The 12755-nt window shown below is 39.1% G+C and overlaps 1 protein-coding gene across 2 annotated transcripts in view; it reads left to right on the top strand.

Annotated features, from left to right (window-relative positions):
• PDZRN4 (PDZ domain containing ring finger 4) overlaps window positions 1-6397 on the top strand; it is a 322138-nt gene extending 315741 nt beyond the window's left edge. For both annotated transcript variants that reach the window (XM_028533071.2, XM_028533072.2), the window contains 2 exons: window positions 531-647; window positions 4065-6397. In XM_028533071.2, the coding sequence (XP_028388872.1) occupies window positions 531-647; window positions 4065-5591 (1644 nt within the window). In that variant the 3' untranslated portion in view covers window positions 5592-6397. The remainder of the gene's footprint in view (window positions 1-530; window positions 648-4064) is intronic.
• Window positions 6398-12755: the final 6358 nt, after the last annotated feature.

Genomic DNA, 12755 nt, shown 5'->3' with positions numbered 1-12755 from the left:
AAGCTGCCATCTTGCTAACTTGAAAGCCATTCACTGAGAATGGCTTTCTATTTCACTGAGAAATGGAAAAGCAGGGTGAGGGCCGAGTCCGTGTGTGGGGAGTGGCACTGTGTGTGCAGTCACATTGGGGGTTTCGCTGTTAAGGAAAAAAGCCCCGTCTTCTCATGGCCCCATGTGTACCACTGCATTTCGTTAATGTGGGGACTCTCAGAGAGAATGAGCGTGACAGCTGTGGATTACAGAGTATGCCTTTCATACACTGAAAGGTAGTAATGCTCTGTGCCACGAAATCTACTGGGTTACGAGAGAAAATCTGTAGCTCTGCTTCAGGAAAGGATAAAAGGCATGAGAGTCCAACTTTTTTTTTTAACACCTTTTCTTCCTTCTGAGAGGTGAACTATCAGAGGCTGGTATTCTAAAGAGAATCATTATGATAAAAGGAACTGGTCAGCTGTCGCCATTTAAGTCTCCCCTGTTTCAGCACGGGTCCCCACTAACCTAATCTAATGCACTAATGTATTCTTTTGCAGCTGGATGAAGGCTGGCTGGAAGATGAAAGGAATGAATTCTTAGAGGAGTTAAACTTGGAGATGTTGGAAGAACAACATAATGAAGCAATGCAGCACACCGCCAATGAGGTGGAGCAGGTAGGGCCCACAATTTGAACTGCATCATCTGAAATGTTGCTGGTTCTCTTTTTTAATATATAACCATAAATGGAGTAAAAAAAAATCAAAGAGTTTGATCAAACATCTCTGTGATGGTAATTTTTTAGAGCAAATGATAATCTCAAATGAAGCAGAGGGAGTCAATACAATTTTATTCTATTAGGAATATTTCTAGTTTGAGAAGCTTAGGGACCATTGTTGATGGAGTACAGTCATATTCAAATGCTGACCCAGATACTGCTCAACCTAGTTCAGAAATTTAATAGTAAAAATGCATGTTGCTTCTCAGCATGCCAGCTGAAGACAAATATAACTCATAAGGGAGCCTCTCCCCTGAACAGTCATTTTATATGTTGGAATTAGTGTATGTATTTGAATATTTAGGAAACTAAGGGAAGATGGTGACATGATGTAAGCCAGTAAGTTTATTTGTGTGTTTCATATCATGATTACAACTTTGTACTAAAAATAGGAGCAGTTCTACTTGATATTATTGAAAACCTTTTGCCATAAGATCACATATTTATTCAACAAAAAATCCTGAGCGCCTGAAGTGTTCCCAGCACCACACTTGATCCCGAGAATACAAAGAAAAATGAGCGAAGTTCTGCCCTTAATTAATTCATAACTAGTAAAAGCTCACACTGTGCTTTGCGGCAAACCAAGTCTTTGCATTTTTGTTGTTGTTTTCCTACTGGATACAAATCAAATCAATATATCATAGATTTTGTTTATGTAAGATTCATGAGATTCATCTGCCTGATGTAATTCTATTAACACTTCTGCTGTCAGTTTACTAATTTGTTTAATTATCATCCTATTCTCAGCATTAATTCTTAACACATCCTAAAAGATCATTTTTTAAAAAAAAATCCTGACAGTTAGGCTTAGAAACATAAAACACAAACATCCCATTACTTCACCAAGCTGAATGATGAAATATATTCACATGCTAGCATCCCATAACAGAGATGTATGTGTGTGTGTGCACATGTCCATATATTAAATAAATCATTGGATTGTAAACTATAGAGTCCATGTAGCCATGTATGCTACACACTCTGTACTGATCATGGATGCTCATTAGCCACATCACAAACAAGCTCAAAAGCAATGCTGCCTCTGTATGATGGCTTTTCAGTAGAGGACAGATTGAAATCTTTATGTATGATTTCAACACTGGCCACAGATAAAGATATTTTGGGGTGGCAGCTTCTGGTTATAAGCAAGAAAGACCTTGCTCCAGGCTTTTTCTCTCTGAGATACAAAATGTGACCTGATGCAGAATTGACAAGAGGATACTGGAATAAAGAAAGAAGGGGGAGATCCTATCCAGGTGAAGTGATACAGCGCCAAATGCTGCCTCCTCATCACATGATACAAATGCTAGGTCCTTGGGGATAATGCTAAATGTCTCTGAGGTTACATTTTTGTATGGTGGGAAAATTTTTCTTCGCCATGAGACTGAAATAATGATGAGAAGTACAGAAACCTTTAAAAGTCCTTTGCCCTTATAAACAATATCACTGCATTAGAAATGTCTTGGTAGAAGCATTGCCTGCCACTATAATAATTCTGTAGGGAAATGATAAATGATAGAGGAGCATTACCTTAGAAACTAGAAATTCCAGGTTTGAGATAGAAAACTTTTATTTTCACATTTGTTCATAAACCAGCGATGAAAGAAAGGGAAACTGAATTCCAAATGAACATCTGTATTTAAAAATGCAAATACACAGCCACATGGACATTGCATTTCCCACACCGCCCTTGGCCCCATGGCTGCTGTGACACATGGTGTAGCATCTCCCTGAGTATGACTTGTCTGTATCCCTTACACTGCATGGACAAAAAAACAAAAACTAGCTTTCTAGTGTTTTTCAGCTTCTAGTGTTTTTTTTCTAGATATAGAAAAATATAATGTAAACAATGTGGCATAGAGACTCTAATGTCCAGGATCAGTAATATCCTCTGGGTTTTATGGCACGGGGCAGCTATCAGCCCATTTGATATTATTATAAGCTCATAGGGAGGGACATAGGGATTGAACAAGCTTTCCATTGTTAGTTACAATTATACTTAGTTATAACGCTTATTTTATCAATAAGACACCTAAAATCAATCCTAGTGTGTTTTTAACAAATGAGAAAAAGTACTTTAGGGAAAGAAGAAGATTCTTAGAGTAACATGGTACATGGCCATGTTCTCCCCTCTCCGTTTGTTACACTTTGTTCGGCCATTATTTCTGTGGAAGAAAGGAATTATCTGGAGAAACCCTTTCAGACCTGTCCTAGAATACCTCTTATCACCCATTCTGTCCTTCTTTAACACAAACAGGCTTGATTACATAAATATACCTGCTAGAGAAAAAACTGAGACATAAGGAAAATACAGTCTGGAAACTACCAGGTAGAAAACTATAGGAAGAGCAGGGGGAAAAGGACCTCTCCCTACTCACAGGGAAAGAACTAAATCTGCATCTTCATAGGGCACTGGCTGTCCACTGTTCTGCATGAAAGCCCAAAATTACCAGGGAATTCTATATACACATATATGTATATGTCAAAATATATTTTTGATACTCTGCCTATGTCTGGCAATCAGTGTGGCTCAGACTTCCATGGGAACTGTTAATTTATTCTCAGTACACTAAAATCTTTTTAAGTACCCCCAAATGAGCCCTAAGACACTAATGTTGCTTTTGAGCCACATGATTTGGAGATGCACTGAGGTCAAAGCACATGTGTGTGGGAATGTGGCATCCTAGATGCCGGAGGTGGCCCTGGCCTTCTTGACCCCTCTCTGTCACTAATAAGCTAAATTCACCTGAGACTAAGATTCCTCACCTATTGATGGAAGGTCCTAAGCTCCAATACTCTCCTATTCCTGAAATGGTGTGATGTTTGACTATCCATTATCAGTGTATTACTAGATCAATAAAATTTCCCTAAAATTAAAGTTCAGGAAAAAAATAATAATAACGTGATGCAGCTTCTGAGATCCAGACCTTCACGTTGCTGAAGACCATAGACATCCTGTCGTACTTGTTCTCTTGTTTATTATCACCTCGGAAACTCATACAGTCACCTCCTTGACACACCTTCACACCACAGTTTCCCAAATAAGAGAAGGCCTTAAGATAAGGACCACTTATTAAACTGTGTCCTGTTATATTTACCCCCAAGTGAATAACATAGCCACATTCAAGCAACTTTCATTTTCTTTAATTCATTGTAAAGGGCCTTGAGCTAATTGCCTTTATTTCTAAAATTATTGTGGATACTAAAATTACAGCAGCTTTCTAGGACCCCTGTGTTTGCCAAGAAGCATTATTTTTTCCAGTGAGTGTTTTCAACAATTGGTGTTTTCTTTGTTCCCTCGACATTATTTTCTCAGCCAAAGAAACAAGAAGAAGAAGAAGGCACAACAGACACAGCCACATCCTCGTCTAACAACCATGAGAAGGACAGTGGAGTGGGACGCACAGACGAAAGCTTGAGGAATGATGAGAGCTCAGAGCAAGAGAACGCAGCTGAGGATCCCAACAGCACGTCCTTGAAGAGCAAGAGAGAGCTGGGGCAGAGCCAAGACACTCTGGGGAGCATTGAACTTCAGTGCAATGAGAGCTTTGTGTCAGGTGAGTACATTGATTCCGACTGCCCTGGCAACCAAGATGAGGAGTGTGAACGATTCCGGCAGCTCTTGGAGCTCAAATGCAAGATTCAAAACCACGGAGAGTGTGACCTATATTACTCGAACAGCACAGTAGAATGCAACCAAGGGGAACAAGAAGGAGTAGAGCATGAACTACAGCTGCTGAATGAAGAGCTAAGAAACATTGAACTTGAGTGTCAGAATATCATGCAGGCTCACAGGCTGCATAAGGTAACAGAGCAGTATGGAGACATCTGGGCATTGCACGATGGAGGATTCCGAAATTATAACACCAGCATCGATACGCAAAGGGGAAAATTAGATGACATCATCGAACACCCAGAAAGGTCAGACAAGGACAGTTCTAGTGCTTACAACACAGCTGAAAGCTGCAGAAGCACTCCACTCACTGTGGACCGCTCCCCTGACAGCTCCCTTCCAAGAATGATCAACCTCACCAACAAGAAAAACCTGAGAAGCACAATTGCAGCCAATCAGTCCTCTTCTGGGCAGAGCAGTAAAGAGTCAACCTCCACCAAAGCCAAAAACACTGAACAAGGTTGTGACATGGAAGGCAAGGAGAAGGTTTTAGAAAGCAACAAGCTTTCTGATCAAGAGAAGATGGGCAGCGAACACATCCCTTACCTCTCTCCTTACCACAGCTCCTCATATAGGTATGCAAACATCCCAGCACATGCCCGGCATTATCAAAGCTACATGCAGTTAATTCAACAGAAATCTGCCGTCGAATACGCTCAGAGTCAGCTAAGCTTGGTGAGCATGTGCAAGGAGTCCCAGAAGTGTTCAGAGCCCAAGATGGAATGGAAGGTGAAAATCAGGAGCGATGGGACCCGCTACATCACAAAGAGACCAGTGCGAGACCGGATTCTGAAGGAACGTGCCTTAAAGATCAAGGAGGAGCGGAGTGGCATGACAACAGACGATGACACCATGAGTGAGATGAAAATGGGGCGCTACTGGAGCAAAGAGGAGAGAAAGCAACACCTGGTTCGCGCCAAAGAGCAGCGTCGGCGCCGAGAGTTCATGATGCGGAGCCGGTTAGAGTGTCTCAAGGAGAGTCCTCAGAGCGGCAGCGAGGGCAAGAAGGAGATCAACATCATAGAACTGAGTCACAAAAAGATGATGAAGAAAAGAAACAAGAAAATTTTGGACAACTGGATGACAATCCAAGAACTGATGACCCACGGGGCCAAGTCTCCTGACGGCACACGAGTTCATAATGCCTTTTTGTCAGTCACCACTGTATGACCGAGTGAATGGAACGCAACTGATTTTAAGAGGGTGCTACCAGTTTGGGTAGAGTATGATTGCCTCGTTCAATGTGGCGTTTTTATATATATTTTCTGACTCTTTATAGTTTAAATTTTTTGTAAGCAAAAATACCTGGTAATTTTTCATTTGTTTTTCATATACTGGTACCTTCTTTTTGGCTGAGGACTTTCTTTAACTTGTGATATATTCATATTACTCATTTATATATAAAAACAAACAAAAGGAAAGAAAACAAAAAAACTTGAACAAAAATTCTGAGGAGCCAATTAATTTCCTATTTTAATGTATCTATTGTAAGTTAAGATCTGGATTTATTTCTCTAATTTACTTATTTTCTACTTTAATAACAAATCAATGCCAAAACCTTTCTATGCTTGCTTCTTGGCATAATGTGTATTAAATCAAGCGTGTTAATAAATTATGTACCACATCTTGTCTTATACATAAAGCCGCCTCTTTTTAACATCCCATTGTACATTTAACACATGGATGGCCGTTGTCTTTGTCTCAGTCAAGTGTAGGTGGGCAATCTTCCTGTGATATGTAGTGACATTGGTCATGTAGCTAGATAACTGTGATAATTGTGACAGTAAAAAATAAATAAATTATTGATTATCCTTAAGAAAACTTATCAAGGAGTGTTTTATTTTCATTGTCCACTGTGGTTACCAGATATAAATTAGTTATATATGTATACTATTTAGAAGACTTCTAATTGTGGATAATAGAGTGTGTACATTTTCTATCACTGTTTTTCAATAAAATTATCTTGAAATATTTCCCATAGGTCATGGTGTCACATATTCTTACCAGGGATAAATGAAGTAACATATGTAGAGCATCTCACAGATGCTAACTAAAATCCTGTAAACATGAGTTCATGCTTCCCCTGGGTGTAAGGAAAAGCCAAGAAAATTTACGGCAAGATGTGGAGATGAGGATCAGTGAAGTGTCTAAGGTTGTTTATAATGACCCTGTAGGTATTAGTTGATGCAAGCTGCCAAAACTAAATACCATAGACTGTATGGCTGAAACAAATGTCCACCTTCTCATGGTGTCCTCACATGGTAGAGAGGAAGCTCTCTGGTGTCTCTGCTTGTAAGGGCACTGATGCCATGATGAGGGCCCCACCCTCGTGACTTCATCTCAACCTAACTACCACCCGAAGGCTGGTTCCACCTCCAGCAACTATCACATTGCAGGTTACAGCTTCAGCATAAGAATTTGGGAGGACACAATTTCATCCACAACACTATGTGCATTTATTTATTCAGTCATTTGGGAATAAATTTTTGGGAACCATCTTTTTCATCATTTTCCACATAGTCAACTATAAATGCCTTTTCATATAAGTTTATTAAAAAGTAAGGTTGTTAGATTATCAGGTAAGTTTTCAAACCTAGTTTTTCATCAGAAAATACATAAACCATGTCATGTCAATCACAATGCCTCCAGAGTAAAAGCCAGGTCAACCCTGTGCATGCAAACATGAGTTCAATCAAATTTTTATTAAACCCAAGAGATTGTTTTAACTTAATGGAGATACAAAGTCTGAATATTTTTGAAGCTACTTTCCTATTTAAAAACCTACCATGGCTCCTTATTAGAACTTAAATCCAGTTCTGATGCCTCAGCCTTATATTCAAGGCCCTGTATTGGCTTGCCCACCTTGCTGATTGCCCTTCTCTGTAGATCTGCTCTGAGTTATTCCTGGCTTGACAACAACCTGCCCATTCTCACTAAGTTATCTCATGCTATTCTCCTCTGTGGGACCTCTGTGCCAAGCCCTACGCCTCCCTTAGATCGTGATCATGTTTTCTCTTCAGAGCCTGTTTTGATGACACCGGATTTTCTCAGCATTTTGGCATACACTCTGACACAACTGCACTATTGTTTTACCTTGGAATTTTATTTTTTGTATTTGAATCACATACATAGAACTTATTGTCTCCCTGCATAAATTTTAAGTTCAGGGATTTCGGCCCTTGTGCCTTCCTCTGTCTTTTAAACTTCTGGTAGAATGACTAATAATAATGAATACTAGTTGAGTTCAATTATGTTATTAATTTATCTGTCTACACATGTTGGTCCTTTCGTTATTGCTTTCTTTACGCTTTTACAATTCTAAGTTCTTACCTTTTGAAGGGTTATTACATAGATGGAAAGAAGTGAATCTTATTTACATATAATGAAAAGCTGGACTCAAAAATGTTAAGATAATGATAGTAACCACAAGGCAATTGGAAATTTCATCACCTCTAACTTTAGCCTTTGTTAACCCAATCAATAAGGTTACTTTGATGGTGCTGAGAGTTAACTTTTAATTAAATGGTTTTCAGTAAGAATGCTTGTCTTTCTTAAGAGATCAGTTTTTTCCTGATCTGATGCCTAAGCTTGTTGTGTATCCTCTCGACACAACTGGGTTTAAGTATTTATTGAATTCATATTACTCCCGTAGATATATGTAATTTGGAACAAACATGTAAATTTTTTCCTGAAGAAACATGTACACATCTCACAGAATGCTGTTTCCAAAGTTACCAGCTTAATTTTATTTTTATTAAAGCCAAGTGTGCTTGCCAATTATTTAAAAATGTGATGGTGTTTTTCATGTCTGTGTTTATATAGTTCTACCACTTGAGAAATGTCGTTTTCAAAAATCAGTGGAAATCTGAAAGTGTTATGCTTTATCTTTCTACATAACATATCTTTGTGCTAAACATGTTTTTTAGTAAATGAATAATAAATCTGTTGCTCAGCAAAGAAAAACGATTGTTTACATGTGGGATATTTTATCTCAGTTCAGAAGAAATATGTGGAGGTAAAGAGGGAAAATTACTTGGGCTTGCCTTTACAATTCCACACCTTTTATTGCTTTTTATAATCAAGATGTGTCAGAAGTGGGTGTTAGGATCCGTGTGTGAATGACCTAAGGAAGCTGAAAATAATGTACGTTCAGAGGCCATTCCTTCACCGTGTGCCGTGAAGGAGGCTGACACAGCCACCTCAATTTGTGCGGACTATACCTTCACTAGCACCCGATGGGGGCTGAGAGGGCCTTTTCTGGCGTAGCCTTTCCATAACTACATGTTAATTTAACCCATGTCTTGAAGTGTCTAAATCTTCCACATCAACATACTCTTTTTACCCTCCAATGAGCTTCTGCTTCAAATTCCTTGTTTGGTGATGGTGCCACTGTTCACCTGCTCTTTCATCCCTATCACCCCAGTCTTCTGAAAATTGTCTATTATCTGATCAGTCACAAACCAGTGTTAATTTGTCTTCAAAATGTGTCCAATTATCTTTATTAAAGTTAAACTACCTTCTGGCCAGACTGTCACTGTCTCACGGCGACTTGCTCTGACAGTCCCCATGCACCCTCCCCGTTCTGTCTGCATGTGACGGCAGCTCTCGGCCTGCATCTCCTCACTGGGATGAGGTGCCTTTGGCTGGGCGCCTTTTCCTAAGAAATGGGATGAAAATCCAATTGTCTGAGATTATTGTCAAAGGACTTCCATAATTTAATGTCAGATTTTCCTGTCTGATTCACATTCTTCCGGGAGACACTTCCAACTCAGACCTCAAGAAGACTGTGTCTTGGATAAATAATTTGATGCTCCTTCAAACTGCTGTTCTTTAAATTTTAATTAAAATTTAATTAACTTTTACCTTCTATTAATACTCTTAATTGTTCATTTCTGTTATTTTTCTATTTCTAGTAAAAACCATGAATATAATTGATATAAGATAATAATTAGTAAATAATTTCTTAATTTTTAATTAATAAAGCTGAACACTACCACAGGTTTGCTGACAAGTTTAAGTTTTTTAAATTGAAAAAAATGGAAAAAATGTTTTCTCAGCCAATTATTTCCCACTTATTTGAAGTTTTTTTTCCCTTCAGCTTTCTAACATTATTTCCAAAATATAAAAATGTATGTCTTTGGAGTTATATTAACAGACTTAAAATTTAGATCAAACAAACCATTTTCTCTTGTAAATATGCATGATATGGTCTTAGAATTTCAGTGACTAGTGACAGCAGGAAGCTACTGGCAAATAATTGACCAATATAGTTATCTGTTGAGGAGCACTTTGAATCTCTCTCTCCCTCTGTTTCTCTCTCTGTTTCTCTCTCTGTTCCTCTCTCTCTCTCTCTCTCTCTCTCTCTCATTCTCTCTCTCTTTCCACTCATGTGCTACCATTTTCAGCCGAGCAAGACCACTTTACCCTGGAGCACTTCTATAAGAAGTCTTCTTGTAGAACAGAGTAAATGGGTGCCATAAAGCCTCTGCTTTAGTCAGACAGGACTCCCTGTAGTTTTTCAAACATGTCATTCTCATTTCCAACACCACTCTCTACATGTTAGATTAAATCCTCTCTCTTTGTCCATCCCTCTGTCAATATTTATTTCATGTGTTCCCATCTCCAGGAGATTTTCCCTAACTCCTGCTAACAGCTGCTCTAATTTCTGCACTCTCAAGTAGGTGATATATTGTCTTAACACTCACTTGACTTTCCACCCAATAGTGTCTAATTTTTGTTTCCATAATGTGTCTGTCATGAGTATAGTGTGCTGCACAGTTAGTCACCATTGCCACATATGTCCTTCTGGCATTTCTTCTGTTTTACTAAACAGCAGCTGCTCAGGATTGGGGGTGCTGTGCATTTTTTACATATCCCAGTCAACAGTGTTGTATCACAATAAGCATTGCTCCTCAGTTTACGGGCAATCTATAAACTAGGGTCCTGCTTGTTCTTTAGTAGCCTACTAGTAAATAACATGTTTTAAACTTATTAATAAAATATTTGAAACTTATTAATATTCACTACTCATTTACTTCCTTCAGCCTTGCCCCTTCCTACATTTGTTTTCTTGGACAAGTTACTTAAGCTTGCTACTGCTCGGCACAGTGGAGACAATCGTGGCTTTTTTTCGTAGGTTGGGGATTAAATGGGTTAATGCATATAAAAAAGATAGATGAGCGCTGGCACAGAATGGGCACTCTGTATATAGCAGCCATTATTTTTATTTGCACATGAGCAGACTGTGGCTAATATAATTTTATTGATCTGCCACAAATTCCATAGCTACTAAGCAATAGATTCTAGCTTCAAACTTGTGATGGTCCCCCCAACAAAAAAAAAAAAACAACAACTTTTTTTTCTTCTTTACATTGCTTGTGGTCTCCACATTAAGAATGAATATCAAGCCCTGGCTGGTGTAGCTCAGTGGATTGAGCTTGGGCTGCGAACCAGTGTCACAGGTTCCATTCCCAGTCAGGCCACATACCTGGGTTGCAGGCCATGGCCCCCAGCAACCGCACATTGATGTTTCTCTCTCTCTTTCTTCCTCCCTTCCCTCTCTAAAAATAAATAAATAAAGTCTTTTAAAAAAAAAGAATGAATATCAGAGTTAAGAGCAGCTTGTTCACTTAAGCTCTGTCAGTTCTGCTTCAAACAGACATCCGGGCACTGACAACACCATTTTCTATGTGTCATCAGGTGTGCTTACTTCCTTCCTTTGGTGGCACTACTATAACGACCAACCTGTTTATTTTTTTAACTTAATGTTACCTATGATGGGGAATTATGGTGGTAAATTTTGTTGTTGATCAGTCAGTGAGCTTATGATGGTTTCTCTAGAGCTACCTAGTACATCATTACATTCTGCCTCACATCTATTATCCCCCCTTTCCATGGTGCTGCCTGCCGGTCCATGATCAGGAATGTGACGTTGTTGTGAAGAAGCCCTTGGAAATCCATTTGTGGAGCTGTTTCAATAGGATGCACAGTCAAAGCTAGTTATTCAGTCACCAAATTTAATAAACTAAGACGTTTATCCCACTTCACATTTCTGGTGGCATTAAGAAGAGATTAGATAGAATGCAACTTTCCAACGTATCTTGGAACATTTGTGCAGTACTCTAGGAAGCAAAGCCTACTCAAATGTTTCAAGAAACCAACCCTACTCTAGACCTCTCTTTGTGTCCCTTTAATTTAGCCTGACCTAGTTTTTCAAACAGAAAGTGATTCAGAAAATTAATCAGATGGAGGACACACAAAAAGATACAAAACAGTCAAGAGAAGGAAATGTGTTTGAGCGCCTACCATATTCACTGTGTTAAATGCTTTACGCGGGTCATTAATAAACTTCTTATTTTGGAGAGATGAAATATGAGCATATGAAGAGAAATCTGAGTGGATAAATCAGTCAGTGCAGAGTGACTGAGCCAGCGAGGAGCTGGGGAGGATTAAGAGGAGTGAGGGCGCCCTATGCGCTGTCATCTTCGGGAAGCCTTCCCCAGTCTTGCAGCCTGGATTAACGGCTTACCCACACGACTGGTGCTCATCAATTCTGTGATCTCGAGCACGTTGCATTCCTTCTTTGAGCCTCCATTTTTCTCATCCATGAAATGAGAATATGGGAACAAATGATCCTCATCACCCATTTTATTTCTAATATTCTAAAAATTGCCAATAAATAATGAACATAATCAAATGTCTAAATATCCTTTCGTTGTAGCCATTCCCCAATTTGTTATGGGTACATAAATTCATCCTCTACTAGTAAAGTAAATGAGGACATTTTCCAAAGGGAAAATAGGATAACAATCTGTTGGTGTGAAAAAATGCCTAGCCTCTCCTTCCATTATTCACCAGTTGCCACATCACATACTTTCCTTCTAAAAGTCATTTTTCTTTCTATTTTTTTAGGTAGGAGATTCATATTTGTTTCTCCAGTGGCATAGTAACAGTTGAATACAAATTAAAGGTCTGCTTGAACAACGAAACCAGGCCCTTTGGGTGGTTCAGTCAAAGCAGTGAGCCTCCCCCAGCTTGTCAAGAGAAGTGTCCACTCCTTGGCCCCGGTTTTGGAATTTTACCAGCCTTCAGCTCATCAATAATTTTTTCAATATCCTTCAGTGTCAGATCCTCACAATAGTTGTTATTTATCTGAACCATTGGTGCATTTGCACAGGCCCCTAAACGTTCCACCTCTATACAAGTGAAAACTATGTCAGGTGTAGTCTCCCAAGCCCTTTCTGAGTGGCCTCCACTATGCTGTCAGAGTTTCAAAGCATGCAAGGTAGTAATGCAAACCTGAATGTGAGACTTCCCATTGTTCCTGATGTTACC

The sequence above is a fragment of the Phyllostomus discolor genome, chromosome 2, assembly GCF_004126475.2.
Source record: "Phyllostomus discolor isolate MPI-MPIP mPhyDis1 chromosome 2, mPhyDis1.pri.v3, whole genome shotgun sequence".
NCBI classification, from domain to species: domain Eukaryota; kingdom Metazoa; phylum Chordata; class Mammalia; order Chiroptera; family Phyllostomidae; genus Phyllostomus; species Phyllostomus discolor.
Note: the sequence above shows the minus strand (reverse complement) of the source record. Positions and strands in the feature narration are given on the sequence as shown.